Genomic DNA, 18,833 nt, shown 5'->3' with positions numbered 1-18,833 from the left:
GACAGTTTTCAAAGACGATTTAAACACAGTCAAAATGTCTCCCTCTTAGACTCACTTCGGTCTCAGTGAGCCCCATCTTCACTGCAGAACCACTCCTTCAAATTGCCCTGCCGCTCTAAACTAGACCATGGGCTCACAGCCACCAGATAAATTGGGCACACAGCTTGAAGCAGCGATTTTCACTTTAAAGTAAAAGCACAGAGAGCTAAGCAAGAGCTGATATGAATTTGGAAAGGTACACACTGCTGTATGTAAATGGATAACCGACACGGACCTCCTGTTACAGCACCTGGAACTGTCTCAGTTCTGTATGGCCACTGCATGGACGGGGCGTCTGGGGCAGAACGGATCCATGCATATCATGGCTCAGTCCCTTCGCTGCTCACCTGAAGCTATCACAGCACTGCTCATCAGCTAGATCCCAATACAAAATAAGGTTTAAAAATAAATAAATAAAACACATTAGTATCAAAACATGTGTGGCTCTATTATAGAGCACAATATAAAGTTTAAATGAATATTAAGTTACAATATGATCATTTCAAAGACATTTCCTGGCTGGAATTGAAGTGGGGGAATCAGTTGAGGCCATGTTCCCTAAACCCCTAAGCTTTGGTAGAAAATTTGAGAAACATAGGCTAAAACAAAAAAATCTCACATAAAGATTCTCCTGGCTTTTAAAAATACTATCTAAAAAGAAAAACATATTAAACCAATACACCAAACTTATCACTACTGGTTATTTTTTATATACTTGCAAGAACCTGCTTACTTAGCTGCCATTCAAAAGAATACAAAGGAATATGACATCTGGATAAGTCATTTTGATGAATGAGTAGTAGAGGAAGATCTGGGTGATAAGAAAAGGTCACGGAGCCAGCCAATGAAGGAACTGTGGTGTAAAATAGGCCCATTTGAGTCCAGAAACCTCTCTCTTACCCACATTAATTCCACACCACATGGCCTTTATGTGACCCATATGCCCTAGACGGGCAACCAGGATGGTTTTCCTTGGTCTTAATGATAGTGGTGTTACATCAACTAAATGACCTAAAAGTCAAAATGTGTAAGGACCCAGAAAGAGGAAGGGAAACCCAGTCAAAGCTGGAGCGCAATCAAGTATGAAGAGCAAAGAGGTCAGAGTAAAACAGAGCACAATACAGCAACCAGAATAGGAAGCTGAGATGATGGCAAAGAAACCAGACCTCACCAGGGACTGGTCAGACTGTCTCCCACATCAAAATCAAATTTAAGCTAATTCTCTAAGTAAGCAAGTAAGCATTCAGAATGGAGAAATTTGCTTACTTCAATAGAACTAGATTTCACTTACTGAGTTCAAAATAACTTTTTTATTTTTCAAAATAACATTATTTTAATGATGGTAAGGGCTTCCCTGCTGGTCCAAATGGTAAAGAATCCACCTGCAAGGCAAAAGACCTGGATTTGCTCCTTGGTTGGGAAGATCCCCTGGAGGAGGTTGTAGCAACCCACTCCCATCTTCTGGCCTGGAGAATCCCCATGGACAGAGGAGTCTGGGGGCCTACAGCCCACAGGGTCACAAAGAGTCGATTATGACTGAGATTAAGCACAATGACGGTAAGTAGGCAACTCTCGGTAATTTAAAACACTTGCGCAACACTCCCAACACTTAATCCCTCATCCTCCCACATTTCTTTCAGAAGACAGTACCATGAATCCTTCACATTTGCTCATCAGGTATGCCTCCTCCAGGGATGCCCTAGAATGTCGCTCACAACAGAATTAGAATACAGAGCTGCATTGAGTTTGGAGACAGAAATCCTTCATTTCTAGGCCAAGCCACAAATTTGAAGTTGGTCAGCTAAGATCTTTAGCTTAATGTCAGCAGCAAACAACCATCTACTGTCTCATTTCCTCAGCTTATCCAGCACATAATTTTTTTCCTCACAGCTACTGCCTAATCATGTCAGTGGAATTCAGATGGAACTGTGTCAAAAATACCATAGTCACATGGAACCTATGTTTAAAAACATAGTAGGGGACTTCCCTGGTGGTGCAGTGGATAGGAATCCACCTGCCAATGGAATTCCTGCCAAAGGAATCCACAGGTTCAAGCCCTGGTCCGGGAAGACTGCACATGCCACAACTAAGGCTGTGCACTACAGCCTACCTACTCCAGAGTCCGTGAGCAACGGCTACTGAAGCCCGTGCTCCACGGCAAGAGGAGCCACAGCGAAGAGAAGCCAGCGCCCCACAACTAGAGAGTGGCCCCCACTCGCTACAGCTAGAGCAAAGCCCACGCACAGCAACCAAGACCCTGCGCGGCCAAAAATAAATAAATGAAATGGTTAAAATAACAAAAATACAGTAAAACAAGCCAACAATAATTTCATACCTAGACTACTATTCCCTTTTACAATTTCCTATCCTTTGCCTTGCTCTAGAACCTGTTAACTATAATCAGCACTTAAGAAGAAAAAACTTAAGGAGTTAAGAATCCTGGGTGCTAGTTCCAGATGTATCACTAACCTTGTGTATAGGTTGGGAAGATGCCTCAGTTGCTCTAGGCCTCAAGATCTAATCTCTAAAACAGGAATATCTCTTGCTCTACCTACTGTACCAAGGTGTTGGGGAAAACTAAATAAAATATTATTATACAGAAGCATTATGTAAAGGGTGAAATGCTAAACAAACATAATACAGGCGTGGGAGTTGGATCAGGATGGCGGAGTAGAATAAAGAGCTCACCCTTTCCCACAAATACATAAAAAATACATCTACATATGAAAGGACTCTCATAGAACGTCTACTAAAGGCTGGCAGATCTCAGGCTTCCACAAGGGCAAGAGAATCTCCACGCCACTGAGTCGGACAAAAGAAAAAGGAGAAAGCAGTGGGATGGGACCTGCGCTCCCGAGAGCGGGCTGTGCAGACAGGTTTCAGCCGGTCAGCGCAAGACACGTGGAGCGAGGCCTGTGCGCAGAGGGCTAGGCCCCCGCAGGCAGCACGCCCCACAGCCGCAGACACGCATTTGATCCTGAGGCTCCAGTTTCCGCGCTCACATACAGGGAGGCCTGGGGCTGGCTCCGTGCTGGCACCCTGAGGGAGCCAGGGCGTGGTGCGTCACACGGAAGGAGTGCGGGAAGATGCCCGGACCCATCAGCAAAGCAAGGCGCCACTGCCGGGGAGCGCAGAGAGAAATGTGTCCAACTGCCTCCGGGGCTTCTTTTTCAAGGCAGGGCACCACCCACCCTCTCCTACGTAAGTTCCGGTGCGGCTGTCGCTGCCGTCTTGGACTCCAGAGCTAGCTGGGGCTGCTGCCGTGTCCCTGGGAGTATGCATGGGGCCAGGTGCCTGAACACCGCCGCAAAAGGGATCATGGCCAGCACGTGCTGAGAAAAGAGACAGCAAGCTTTCAAACCAAAAACCAAGAATGTATTAAACCCACACAAGCTACACAGGGGCCCTCATGCTTATAAACAGCTCTCCAAGACAACAGTAGATAATTGTTTCCCCTAAACTCAGAGAAATACAAGCAAAATGAAGAAGCAGAGGAACCACTCCCAGTGAAAAGACTAAGAGAATTCCCCTAAAGTAACAATGAGACAGACCTCTTCAGCCTAATAGACACTGAGTTCAAAAAGAAGGTAATGAAAATACTGAAGGAATTAAGAAGTTATCACTAGAAATGCAGATCACTATAAAAATGAACTAGCAACTGTAAGGAGGAACCAAGAATAATTAGAAAATTTATTTGCTGAGATGAAGGCTGAGCTAAAAACAATGAATAGCAGAATAAATGATGCAGAAGAAAGAATAAATGATCTCGAAATCACCCAATCAAAGCAGCAAACAGTTTACAATAGCTAGGACATGGAAGCAACCTAGATGTCCATCAGCAGATGAGTGGATAAGAAAGTTGTCATACATATACACAATGGAATATTACTCAGCAATTAAAAACACATTTGAATCAGTTCTAATGAGGTGGATGAAACTGGAGCCTATTATACAGAGTGAAGTAAATCAGAAAGAAAAATACCAATACAGTATACTAACGCATATATATGGAATTTCAAAAGATGGTTAATGATGACCCTATATGGAAGACAGCGAAAGAGACACAGATGTAAAGAACAGACTTTTGGACTCTGTGAGAAAGCGAGGGTGGGATGATTTGAGAGAACAGCATTGAAACGTGTATATTATCGTATGTGAAATAGATGACCAGTCCAAGTTTGATGCATGAAACAGGGCACTGGGACAACCCAGAGGGATGGGGTGGGGAGGGAAGTGGGGGGGGGGGGGGCGGTTGGGGACAGCCACACCTGTAGCTGACTCATGTCAATGTATGGCAAAAACCACCACAATATTGCAAAGTAATTAGCCTCCAATTAAAATAAATTAATTTTTAAAAAACAGCAGACAGAAAACCAAATGAAATTTAAAAATGAAAGCAATATAAAAGACCTATGGGACAATATAAAGTGTGCAATCTATGCATAATAGGGATTACAGAGGAGAAGGAAGAGAAAAGTGAATTCAAGACATACTGGAATAAATTATGGCTGAAAACCTTCCAAACCTAAAGAAGGAAACAAATACCCAAATATAAGAAGCAAACAAGCTAGACCCAAACAGACCTACACCAAGACATATTATAATAAAACAGGGTTTAATGGAGTTACATGTCAGCCCAAACAGAATAATATACATGCTTTAAAAAAAACTGTATTTGGCTTTGTGATCATGATGGGCATCCTCAACTACAAATCTAACTTAATGGAGATATCAAGAAAAAAAAATTCCACAGATTAGTCCTTACACTGAGAATAACACCAGGGACCTGATAATAGACTTGGGTGATGGAACAGAAACTCAATTACTCATCCAACAAATACTTAGTGAGCACACATCCTAGGCTGACTTTGTATTGAAGATACAACTGTAAGACAAGATGGCAGGGAGTTAGGTGACTGGAGCTAAGGGGTGATGTTTTCAAGATGTCTTGCTAGAAACAAGTGGTGGAGGATGATTTTTTGTAAAATAGGTAACTTGGGAAGATTTGAGCTTGTTTAAATGTTAGTAGGTAGTTGGTAATGGGAGAAGCTGAAGACTCAGGAGAGAAAAAAACAATTACAGGTTGATGTCTAAGAGATAAGATGGGATATGAAGTCCTGGGTAACATAGGAAATGCTTTCTTTTAAACAGACTTGCCAGATGACAGTAGGGGGAGGTGAAATCAGTACACAGCAGAGTATCTGGTGTAAGTCATACATTAGCAGTTGGACTAGAGTTCACATAGAAGAAGCAACTTAAATTACAGAGAAGTAATGTGGTAAGTTGAAGAGTGATCTCCCAAAGATGTCCATATCTTAATCCCCAGAACATGCGACTATGTTATCTGAAAAGGAAAGTAAGGTAACAGATGGAATTAAGGGTGCTCATCAGCTGGCCTTAAGCAGAGACCATATCCTCCGGTCTTACCAGGTGGACCCAATGTAGTCATGCATGTGTATGTGTGTGCTAAGTTGCTTCAGTCATGTCTGACTCTTTTTGACCCTACAGATTGTAGCCTGCCAGGCTCCTCTGTCCGTGCAATTCTCCGGGCAAGAACAATGGAGTGGGTAGCATTCCCTTCCCCAGGAGATTGTCCCGACTCAGGGACAGAACCCACATCTCTTAAAACTCCTGCACTGGCAAGCAGGTTCTTTACCACTAGCACCACCTGGGAAGCCCCAGGGTAGTCATAAGGACCCTTAAATGTGGAAGGAGGCAGAAGAATGTCAGAGTGGAAGAATGTGAGAAAGTAAGCCACTGCTAGTCATAAGCCAACCAACATGGGTAGCCTCTAGACACTGAAAAAGGCAAGAAAACAGATTTTCCCCTAGAGTCTCCAGATAGCTAACACAGGTCTGCCAACATGCTGAGAATCATGTCAAGCTTCTGCACTGCAGAACTAGAAGATAAATCTGTGTTTTTTAAGCTACCAAAGTTTGTGATAATTTGCTGCAGCAGCAACAGAAAAGTAATACAAGAATCTCAACACAGAATGACAGCCATCTCAAGAAAATCATAAAAATAAATATCGAAAGTGATTAAGGGTTTTAAGGGATGACTACAATATTGAACTTAAAGAGGGGCTAAGCGAATTCCCAGGCCACTCCCAGGATTAGCTAACTCCAGGTCCCTTCATTTCAGCAAGTACCATAGTTGATGCTTTTCATCCCCCTCCAATCTGGTCTGCTCTAGTTTCATGGGAAGGGCATCAACTTTTTAATTTTCAAATTCAGTTATATATATTTCAAATTTAGTTCATATGTATTGTGATTTTCTAAGGATGATAAATAATACTTTGAGTCCCCTCACATCTAGGACATCAACAAAACATATATGACACACTCAGTTCTCTAATTTATTTATGAATTTGTTTCAATGTGATTAACACATTTTTCCAAGAAATAGTAGATGAATGCAGCAAACTGCACCCGACCAAAGTGAGCTATGTAGGAATACACAAACTACACCTCAAACATCTCCCAGCTACCTCTGTTCAGCTACTCCACGTGTTATGTGTTATAACATCAATCCACATATGGTGTTACAACTTACAACTTTTCAATCTATTTCAGATAACCTTCCTTCATCACTTTGTAACTCATGAGCTACAATGTCTGTTTTCAAAGGTAAACTCCAAGGCTTCTTCCAGATTACAAGTGATATTTATTATTATGGCTTTTACACACTTCTTAACCATGTAAGATGTGCTATTGTTTTCATTAGGTACAACCATGAAGATGACTGGCAGGACCCACCAGATTGTTAAGTCTACTGCATGTGTGTTGGAATGGCGATCATAAGGAACCTCTGAGCTCTGCCTCTTGAAGGTAAAGGACCCACACCTAAAGCACCACACGGCCCCACATCTAAGTTGGCGCTCAATCCCAGGCCCTAAACAGACTTGGTGGTGCTGTTAGCTATATGAAGTGACACCACAAGGAGTCCCACTTCCCTCCTGCTCACTCACACTTGACTTGAAACTTACATATACCCCACTACCACCAAGAGACACACTCTAATTACGCATCTGCCTGGACTCTGCTGCCCAGGCTACACCTCTGGACACTGACTCACCTTCTTGGTTCTTCAATCTGTTGTTGCATCTAACTTGAGGCAAGATTATGGACCTGAACTGCATGCCCTAGTGATTTTTTTTCCCCCCAAAAAAGTCACCTACATACTGGCATAACCTAGATACTGAGTATGGAAAGAATCAGAAATCATTAGTCCTTGTAGACTCAAAATCCCTCACCTTCCATGATCTGTTTTGTCCTGCCACTGCTCGGGAGCCAGAAACAAGCTTAATCCTAAGCCTAAAGACCCACAGAACCACGACTCAAATCACTGGAGGATTCATTAAAGTTGTGCTAGTCCTATGCTTCAAGATCACAAACATTAAGCCATAAAGTGACCCACACTACAACCCTGTCATTTAATAAACCATCCTCCACTAAGGTGTACCATTTTAGATAAATAGTATTAGCCTGTAAACCTCAACAACAGTAGATTATTTTGTATTTCAGTTCCAAAACTCTATTTCCTCACCAAGAGAAAGGAACATGTCCACCTCTTAGTAACGTCAGACAGTAAACAAGCACAGTGGCTGTGAAGGTGATTTGGAAAGGGAAGTGGCCTCAAGATGAGGAAAAGACTTTGAGATATGCCCACAGGCCTGGTTATTGCAGGAACTGGGAAGAAATAGGAAGGGATCATTAAATTTGGGATGAGCCTTAGAACAGGTATGAAACATCTCTGTTGCCAAACATGAACTTAGGGGGAAAAAAGACACTCACCCACTTACGGTCTCCTTTGCATATGTCAGTTTCTAAGGAAAGCAAAGATATAAAAAGACCACGTGAGTGAAAGACAGTTATTAAGCGGTAAACAAAATTTACTGCACAAAGAACACTAATGCCCTAACACAGAATCTATGTTATTATTCTTATCGCTAAACAGTGAAAGCAAAGTACTAATGATGCAAAGTTTGTTTTGACTCAGAACATCCCACCCACCACTCGGTGTCTGTGTGTGTTCCCCGAAGTCCCTCTCTTAATGTTCCCCGAAGCGCTCTCTTACTGGACAGACTTTACCTGCTAATCATTCCAGAAAGGTCTCCCGGGTTAGAGATTGGTAGAGTTTTACATTAACCTTCCATGGACTTAGAACCAAAGTGTTTTGTGATCTACTACATTTATAGAAATTCCTATCATAGAGTAATATCATCATGTGGATAAAATAACTGTGAAATCTAATTCTCCAGAATTCAGACAAAAAGATAAACTGTATCTGTAGTAGGATTATTCCTTTGGGGCATTTGAAGAAAAATTGTGTCCAAGTTATGTTTAAACTAGTGGTTTTATTTTGAGACCAATATGATAATTTGGAATCAAATTCTATTTTCTCTTTCTCAGCTATGGAGGCAAATCCAAAAAATTTCTCTGCTGCTGGGCCTCAACTTCCTTATCTGTAAAATGGAGCGATGATTACTCTAAATAATTCTTAAGATATTTATAAATAACTCAGTTCTTCTTACTCTACACACTCTCCTAGAACAATCTCAGCCAGTCTTTTTTTTTCTAAATTTTAATCATCTAACACCTTCAACTGGGATTTTTTTTTCCTTTAATTAATCGCTCTTGATACATATAAGCAGAGCAAAATCATCAATTAATCAATTTGTACTATTAGCTTTAAATTTTTATAGGCCAGCATGGTAGTTATTTTTAAAATGCTGGAATTTTGAGTTCTAATAAAGGTTGTCTACCACATAAATTCACCACCTATAAGTAAACAGTCATTGTTATATTTAAAATCAAGCTAAAAAAATAGGTGTATATATACATGTATAACTGATAACTGAATCACTATGCTGTAAAGCAGAAATCATCTCAACAATGTAAATCAACCTTATTTCAATTTTTAAACAAAAAGGTAAAATCGAGCTTCCTTCAGTTTTTGGACAGCCAGTGATTGCTTAAGTAACATTCTCAATCCCTCTCATGATTTCAAGTACTACCTCGAGGCTGGTGATCCCTATAGCTGTATTTATAACCCAGACCACTCTTCTGAGCTTCATACCTAAATATTACGCAATTCACATTTCACAGATGGCTCAAAACAACGCATTAAAAAGCACACTCACCCTCCCCAGCAGTGCCTACAAGCTGCATCTCTGCCCGAGTTCTCAGTGGCAGCCACTGAAGCTAGAAGCTGGGAGGCTTCCAGGGTCATGCCTGCATCATTGCCCACTCCCATCCAATCTGTCACTGAGTCCTACTAATCCTTTTCCTACTTATATCCCCTATGCTCCCTTTCTCTACTTCATGGTTTACAGAGGATTCTCATCCCCTCAGGCCTCAAGTAGCGACTGATCTCTGCTCATCTTGTCCCCTCTAACCTATCATATGGTGTACAGAAACCACAATAACCATTTTACAATTCAAAACTGTACAATCAGCCCCTGCCACTTGCCAACTTACACCCCTTCAATGGCTTTCTATCAACTATGAACTTCTTAAGCTATCCACCCGTCTAGTTTGATGTCCTGTCAAATCTAGTCTACTCTTCTGATACACTGGCCAACATACACATGTATTGTTGTTAGTCACTAAGTCGTATCCAACTCTTCCGCAACCCTATGGACCGTAGCCCACCAGGCTTCTCTGTCCATGGGATTTTCCAGGCAAGAATACTGGACTGGGTTGCCATTTCCTTCTCCAGGAGACCTTCCTGACTCAGAGATTGAACCCATGTCTCCTGCATTGGCAGGCAGATCCTTTACCACTGAGAGACCAGAGAAGCCCACATTATATGCAACTAATAATAATAAAATGTAGGAAGTACTATACTAAAGAATGAATAAAGAATTATGGTGTTCAAAAGATTATGTGAGCTAAATCTGTTAGGATGGGGGTTGGGGGTTGTTTCCTCATGAAGGAGGTTACATCTGAGCTGAGGACATGCAGGACTTGAACAAAAGGAAGAAGGATATAAGGGGCCTCTCACACAGCATGTGCAATCTACCACACAGATCACACAGAACTAAACAGTTTCCTTCTCTTGCCATGAATACATGCAACATGAAAAAGAGAAGGTGGGCAGATAATTTGTCTACATGCATGCTTGTTCATCCTTTGCTAAGAATAAACTAAATCTAAAACAAGGAAAACAAGTAAGCAAATTCATGCATTAGAATCACATTTACACTTCACTAAACATTTATCCAATGATCTATATCCTCTATCTTTAATTAGTTATCGATTCAACTTTGAGCTGATAAAATGCAAAACTCTGGCAAGAATGTTTGACTCTCACAGATTAATATTCTTAGCCTAAATCTTTGTAGAGCATGATTTCCAATTACTTACATTTATAAACAATCCAGAGGTTCTTGCTGGCTTCACAATGCTATTTAATTATAATGGCCAGAGCTAGAGATACAAAGATTGGCCACCCTGTGGTAGATCACCTGAAGAGCCAAATTCAACCAAGAGTGACACAGGGATCGGGCATTCACCCTTTCTTCCTTTAGGCGTATATGTGCTCCTATAGTAGGAATTTCTTCCCTTGTTACTACATTTACCTGCATAATTAAGCTTCTGTGTTCCACAGACTGACTAAAATGTGTGCCCATTTCAAATATGGTCGTGATTCCATCCTCACACAAATTCATCCAATAATGATATTCCTCACGCCCAGGAAGTCGATCCCAAAAAGTCCTGAAGGCTTCCCAGACAGCTTCCTGGCATACTGAAAAATAAATAGAGAGGTATTTTTTTATGGAAAGCACTTTAGGGTTCTCACAATGACCATGGACCTGTTATTTCAGATTCCTGAGACACTCTTGCACACAGGGTCTATTCTGCAGGGACATGGGATGATTCTAATTCAAAGCCCTTCTGTACACCCCATTTAAACTTTTTAGACTTGAAGAGAATCTGCACTCCCCATTCCTTTCCCTTGCAAAGGAAACTGATTCACCTCCTCATAGGCAGGGGTTTTTGCTTCTCTTAAAAAAAAAAAATCCATGTTTATGTTTTAGCACAGTACAGCTGATACTGAAAATATTTCAATAGGACAAATAACCTGTGGTATATCCATATGATGGGATTAGAATTCAGTGATAAAAAGAAGTGAGGCTTCAAGCCATGAAAAGACATGGAGAAGATTTAAATTCATATTGCTAAGTAAGAGAAGCCAATCTGAAAAGTGACATGCTGTGTGGGTCCAATGATAATACATTCTTGAAAAAGCGAAACGATATAAATTGTAAAAAGATCTATGGCTGTCGAGGACTGGGGGGAGGGAAAGATCCAGGAGGTGGAAACTGATGGGTCTGAGGCAGGGAGACTGTCGGTGTGACACTGTGACGTGGATACTTGTCACTGTTCATGTGTTAAAATCCACAGGAAACACAACAGAACGAGCGCACTCTAATGTAAATTATGAAACTACGGTCCTGAATCCCGTTACTAGGCTCAGGTTATGCATCTTATCTAGTCTGGAGAAATCCAGAATGGAACAAAGACTTTTTTAGGGTAATACAGTTTCCTTTCAGAATCGTGGAGGCCAAAGCATGAGGAACAGTCAATTTAGGGCATAAGGCAAGAAAAAGAAATCCTGGAGGGATGGGGTGGGGAGAGAGGTGGGAGGACACATGTTTACCTATGGCCAATTCATGCTGATGTATGGCAAAGCCATCACAATATTGTAAAGTAATTATCCTCCAATTAAAATAAATAAAAAATGTTTAAAAAGAAATAAAAGGCATACAAATTGGAAGATAAGAAATAAAACTATGTCTTTATTTATAGATGAAATAATCACCTATGCAGAAAACCCTACAGAATATATGAAAGAGCTACTAGAACCAATACGTGAGTTTACAAAGTTACAGAATAAAAGATCAATACATTAACCAACTGTATGTTTATATACTAGCAAGGAACAGTCAAAGACCATTTTTTTAAAAATGTTGTTAACAACAGCATGAAAAAAGTGAAATAAATCTGACAAAAGATGTATAAGATCTATACACTAAAAATTACAAAACACTGCCAAGAGAAACTGACAAAGCTCAAGATAAATGAGGGGATATATCCATAGAGCAAGAGTCAATACTGCTAAGATTTTGATCAACAGATTTAACACAAACCAAATCAAAATTCCAGTAGCTTTCCATGTGCAAATTGCAAGCTGATTACAATATTTATATGGAAGACAAAGGACCTAGCATAATCAAACAGATTTAAAAAGGAAAAGGTTGAAGGACTTGCACTACTTGATTCAAAGACTTATTATAAAGCTTATAGTTATCAAGAGAGTAAGGTATTGGCATTAAAACAGATAAATAAATCTGTGTAAGAGAACAAAAAATGAAGAAATAGATCCATCATACACAGAAGACTGATTTTCAACAAATGTACAAAAGCTAAAAAAGATAATCTTTTTAATAAATGATGGTGGAACAACTGGCTATGCAAATGCAAAAAAAATTTAACTTTGACTCATATACACCAAATACAGATATTAACTCACAGTAGATCAAAGACCTGTATGCAAAACCAAAACATTATAAAACTTCTACAGGAAAAAATAACAGAAAATCTTTGTGACTCTGAGCTAAGCAAACTTAGATCTAATACCAAAAGCAAGTATGAAGCAAAAAAAAACCCCACCTGACATATCAAAATCTAAAACTGCTCCTCAAAAGACATTTTTTTTTCAGTTTTATTTAAAAGACATCATTAAGAAAAATAAAACAATAAACCAAATATTGGGAGAAAATTTATGCAAAACATACACCTGACAATGAATTTGAATTTGGAATACATAAAGAACTCTTATAACTCAGTAATAGGACAAACAATCCAATTATTTTTTAAATCAGCAAAATATTTGAATAGAAACCTCACCAAAAAAGATATACGAATGGCAAATGAGCACATGAAAAAGTGCTCAATGTCATTAGCCTTCAAGAAAACACAAGTTAAAACCACAATAAGATGTCACTTCATATCTACTAGAATGTGCTGGTTTAGTCACTAAATCATGCCCGACTCTTGTGGCCGCATGGACTACAGCCGGCCAGGCTCCTCTGTCCACAGGATCCTCCAGGCATGAATACTGGAGTGGGTTGCCATTTCCTTCTCCAGGGGATCTTCCTGACCCATGAATTGAACCCTGCATTGCAGTCAGATTCTTTACCGACTGAGCTATGAGGGAAGTTGCATCTACTAGAATGGTTACAGTTAAAAAAGACCGACTATACCGAGCATCACACAGATGCGGGAAAACCAGAGGGAAGTTGCATCTACTAGAATGGCTACAGTTCAGAAAGACCGACTATACCAAGCTTCTACTAGAATGGTTACAGTTAAAAAAGACCGACTATACCGAGCATCACACAGATGCGGGAAAACCAGAGGGAAGCTGCATCTACTAGAATGGCTACAGTTCAGAAAGACCGACTATACCAAGCATCACACAGATGCGGGAAAACCAGGGTCCCAACACCCCGCCGGTGGTACAACCACACTGGAAAACAGGTTTGGCAACTTCTTAAAAAGTGAAACATAGAACTATCATGTGATCCATCCATTCCACTCCAGTTAACCAACAGATATGAAAGCAGATGTTCACACAAAAAAATTGTTCACAAACATTCATGAATGCTTTCTCTATAATCACCAACAACTGAAAACCACCCAAATATCCCCAAATGCAGTATATCCATAAAATGCAATAATACCCCAAAATAAATGGTAACAAAGTATTGATACATCAAAAAATCACAGATGAGTCTCAAAACAATTAAACTGAGTAAAAGAAGCTAAACAAACAAAAAAAAGAGTACATAGTATGAATGCATTCATATATATAAGGGGAGAAAATGCAAACAATGCCTGGTAATAGAAAGCAGATTAGTGGTTACCTCAGCTCTTAGGTCAAGGGAGGTGCTCAGAGAGGAAGGGTTATAAAGGCACTTGAGAAAATGTTTGGAGGTAACTGGAAAATTCATTATCTCAATTGTAGTGATAATTTAAGGATAAATATATTTTTCATAACTAATCAAACTATATACTTTAAATAAGCACAGTTTATAGGCTATATTTTAAAATGTCCAACTACTAATATAATTTTTTAAAGGGAGGATACTATTAATTACTTCCTACTCCAAGCACCCCTAAATATCTGCTTAATTTCAAAAGTTGAATGCAGTTGCTTCTTGCTTAAATGGAGATATTCTTCAAATGTGTTATACCAAACAGCAATTGATATCAAATTATCTATGAAAGGAAAAACTCAGCAAACCATTAGAGTGAATTAGTTCAGTGGAAAGAACTAAAATCCTTGGCTGGACAGTGAGTGGATCTAAACAATGTCTAAACAATTGGTTTTAGGAGCATAATCCAATTACCTCTTCTAAACTCTTCAAAATCAAGACCTATGTTGAAATATTCATTCCCCCCTTCCCTGGTAGCTCAGATGGTAAAGCATCTGCCCGCAATGCAGGAGACCCGGGTTCCCAACCTGGGTTGGGAAGATCCTCTGGAGAGGAAAATGGCAACCCATTCCAGTACTCATGCCTGGAAAATTCCATGGACGGAGGAGCCTGGTAGGCTACAGTACATGGCGTCGTAAAGAGTCGGCTACTATACTAAAGCCTTTGTGTCAATCACAACAAACTGGAAAATTCTTAAAGAGGTAGGAATACTAGACCACCTTACCTGTCTCCTGAGAAACCTGTATGCAGGACAAGAAGCCACACTTAGAATTGGACATGGAGCAACTGGACATGATTCAAAATTGAGAGGAAGGAATACAACAAGGCTGTATACTGCCACCCTGCTTATTTAACTGCTGGGCAGAGTACATCATGCAAAATGCCAGGCTGGATGAAGCACAAGCTGGAGTCAAGACTACCAGGAGAAATATCAACAACCTCAGATATGTAGATGATGCCACTCCAATGGCAGAAAATGAAGAGGAATTAAAGAGCCTTTCATGAGGGTGAAAGAGAAGAGGGGAACAGCTGACTTCAAACAAATGTTTGAACTAAACATTCAAAAACCTAAGATCATGGCATTCGGTCCCAACACCTCATGGCAAATAGATGGGGAAAAAGTAGAAGCAGTAAAAGTTTTATTGAAACCATTGCTGCTGGTTTCAGTATTTGGACCCACCAGCCAATAAGAATATTTCTTAGTTCTTGCTTAAAAAAATAAGACATACTGAACTGTGTGTAAAATGCACCCATGAAATTGAGACTGTGCTACGTAAGTACTACAACATAAAGTAAACCAAGCAGACGTAGAAAATTCATCTTTTCAAAGGATGAAAGTACAAAATGTTGTCAAGATGTAAATCATTCTTTTAACTAGAGTTTCTGAATCAGTATGGAAGTGGTCATAGAAGGGAAAAAGAGACCTCTGAGAACTTCCTCTTAAAGGAGGTTAAATATACCATCAGCTAAGATCAAGAAGAGGAAAAGTCAAAGTAGTGATAGATTCTCTCTTCTTGGGTGCCAAAATCACTGTGGATGGTGACTGCAGTCATGAAATTAAGACACTTGTTCCTTGGAAGAAAAGCTATGGCAAACCTGAAGTGAAGTGAAGTGAAATGAAAGTCACTCAGTCATGTCCAACTATTTGCGATCCCATGGACTGCATGTGGGATTCTCTAGGCCAGAATACTGGAGTGAGTAGCCCTTTCCTTCTCCAGGGGATCTTCCCAACCCAGGGATTGAACTCAGGTCTCCTGCATTGCAGGCAGATTCTTTACCAGCTGAGCCACAAGGGAAGCCCAAGAATACTACAGGGGGGTAGCCTATCCTTTCGCCAGCAGATCTTCCCGACCCATGAATCGAACCAGGGCCTCCTGCACTGCAGGCAAATTCTTTACCAATTGAGCTATCAGGAAATCCCATGGCAAACCCAGACAGCATATTAAAAAGCAGAAGCATCACTTTGCCAACAAAGGTCCATATGGTCAAAGCTACAGGGTTTTTTCAGTAGTCATGTATGGATGTGAGAGTTGGACCAGAAAGAAGCCCAGAAAGAATTGATGCTTTCCAACAGTGGTGTTGGAGAAGACTCTTGAGAGCCCCTTGGACTGCAAGGAGATCAAACTAGAAATCCTAAAGGAAATCAACCTTGAATATTTCATTGGGGGTGGAACTGATGCTGAGGCTGAAGCTCCAATACTTTGGCCACCTGATGTGAAGAGCCGACTCAGTAGAAAAGACTGATGCTGGGAGAGACTGAAGGCAAAAGGAGAAGGGGACGACAGAGAATGAGACAGTAAGATACCATCACAGATTCAACGAACAAGGAGATAGTGGAGGAGAAAGAGGCCTGGCATGCTGCAGTCTACTGAGATACAAAGAGTCAGACTTGATTTAGTGAATCAACAACAATCTTTCCTCCATGGTAACTGTAAGTTCTTTTCTACATCTGTGACTCTCTATTTTGTAAATAAGTTCATTTGTACCATTTTTTTTTACATTCTACATATAAGTGATATTTTATGATAACCTGGTACTTTTAAAGTACTTAAATGATTTTAAACCATGTCCATGTCCTCTCTTAAAATAACATAAACTTTTCTCTGAAGCTATATAAATACCAAATTCTTAGTAAGTCTGTTTTCCATGGTTAGTAGAAAGATAATATTTGGTTCAAGTCTCTATCCAAAGTATGACAAATTTTGAATTGTAAAGAAATACAACAACTGTTTTTGAACTATGTTTGAATTTCACCATGGAGCCCAAGGGTTTGAGTATTTGCTTACCTCGGACTTTAAAATATTTCACATGGTTTGCCACAGCCTCTGTAACACTTTCATCTGGGCAAGTTTTCACACCATTAGGAAATAAAGTCGATCGCTTTCTTCTGAGCAACCAATGTCTCTCAGTTTCTCTGTTGTCCAGAGGCTGTTTCTTTTTAGCAGATAGAGAAGAATCTGTGGATTCTGAGTCAGTCTGGAGAAAAGAAACTGTACTCTTGGGTTCTTGGATCTCTTCTAAAGATAAGGAGGTTTGTGCTACAGAGGGAAAGCATAAACAAAACTTCTGATGACGAATGAAGATACAGAATGAGAGGACACAAATGAAACCTGACATCTGCACCATGTCTGGATTTTTAACTCAATGCTCAAGTTACAGACCTCTATGCGTCAAGAGAAGTGAAGTATTCAATTTTTTCTCCATTTAATTCCTACTCCTTATTTCAAGACTGCTAGTTATTGAAACCAAATATACATTCAATTTCTACACAAGAAATAAAAAGAGTAAGGTCTGAATCAAGAAACATTAATGAAGAGAAAAACCAGAATTATTGGAGAAATTATCACACAGTTTAAAGGAAGCAATATTAAAGATTGAGAGAGTAATATTTGATCCAATTCCTTACAGCAATCATATCAAATAATGTTTTTAGAGAAAATATACTACAGATACAAAGAAAAATTTAAAAAGTAACACAGATTTTTAAATACCTGTTAATGATGGATGGCTTCCTTCTATCAGGACAAATATCAAAATACACAGAGAAATCTTCCCAAAATGAGGAAACATAATCATTTGAGCCAAAACCAAAAGGAGGAGGAGAGGCCAAAATCTGTAACTTGAAAATCCTTGAAACGTCCAGTAACAAACTGCTACAGAAGAAGTCTAACATTTATAAGTTTACGGTTGAGGACTGACAACCATTTCAAAATCATTATAAATTAGCTGAATAAAAATGGTGTCCTTTCAAAGTACCTCTCCCTTCTTTTCTGAAATAACGAACATGCTATGAGAGCAGGAGAGATAAGCTAATTAGGACAGATGGGAAGAGACAATTTCTTTGTTCTAATCTAGTCAGCTAAGCTCTTTACTAACACTCTCCTTGCCTTTAATAAGCAGTCCACATAAAAATAATGTTTCCCCCAAAATAATAATGTTACACATACAACTCAGAATTTTACAATTTTTTCTCAATCTATTAGATTCACATTCTCTGATTTTCTCTACAACTGATTTATAAGCATAAAATGCCCAGACCAACTATACTTGTTTACATCAGAAATACAGAACTACATACAAAATAAAATCAGTTTTCTTTGAGCTGTTTCTGTTTGTAATAAATCTACTGTCTTGTAAGCTACTGTCTGTCCCTCCTTGATTAAAAAACTTGAAAATCTTCCACTGTAACCACTTCTACCTCCGTCCTCATCTATAAAATAGAACAGGAATAGTAAAAAAATAACTCATGATAGAGATACTGTAAGCATTAAAGAGGTATTAAACTTTTTCTAAATTCTAGTTAAGTGATTGGCTTATGACTTTAAAAAGAAAGCCAAGTTTGGTTTTTTCATCCCAAGAATTGTGAAATAAACACAGTATTAGCTTCTTTAAGAAGCCTTTCCCTTTCCGCTGACAACACTCTTACAACCTCTCTACCAGTTCTCAGTATCACACTCTCACACACACCCTAAGCTGAACACACTCCGGTGATCCCAAAGAAACTCTATGATTTTTTTAAACCAGCATACTAAAACTGTTCAGGTGTTCATTTCTCCTATTAGACTAGAAATGACCTAGGAATAAGAGCGGTCATTCATTTTTTTCTACCTTCTACATTTCCTGATAGTAGTAGATGCTCAAAAAATGTTCCCTGGACTGACAATCAAAATTACCATATGCCTGCTAAAACAGGAGAAAAATTCATCTAACCGTCATTTATATGACATGCACTGAGTATCACACGATTTAAAATTTTTATCTAAAACTCAGCCACCTTCCATAAGGAAAA

General features: G+C 39.5%; 1 protein-coding gene across 1 annotated transcript in view; it reads right to left on the bottom strand.

The window, feature by feature from the left end:
- The window catches only part of IMPG2 (interphotoreceptor matrix proteoglycan 2), a 76,278-nt gene extending 57,510 nt beyond the window's left edge, over positions 1 to 18,768 (bottom strand). Inside the window, exons 1-4 of the mRNA XM_070454960.1 lie at positions 17,536 to 18,768; positions 16,831 to 17,082; positions 10,622 to 10,788; positions 7,833 to 7,864 (exon numbers count right to left, since the gene is read on the bottom strand). Of these exons, the coding sequence (XP_070311061.1) occupies positions 7,833 to 7,864; positions 10,622 to 10,788; positions 16,831 to 17,082; positions 17,536 to 17,620 (536 nt within the window). The 5' untranslated portion in view covers positions 17,621 to 18,768. The remainder of the gene's footprint in view (positions 1 to 7,832; positions 7,865 to 10,621; positions 10,789 to 16,830; positions 17,083 to 17,535) is intronic.
- Between the last annotated feature and the right edge of the window lie 65 nt (positions 18,769 to 18,833).

This window comes from Odocoileus virginianus, chromosome 25, assembly GCF_023699985.2.
Source record: "Odocoileus virginianus isolate 20LAN1187 ecotype Illinois chromosome 25, Ovbor_1.2, whole genome shotgun sequence".
NCBI lineage: Eukaryota > Metazoa > Chordata > Mammalia > Artiodactyla > Cervidae > Odocoileus > Odocoileus virginianus.
The sequence above is the reverse complement of the archived record's forward strand: the minus strand, read 5'-3'. Positions and strand labels throughout refer to the sequence as shown.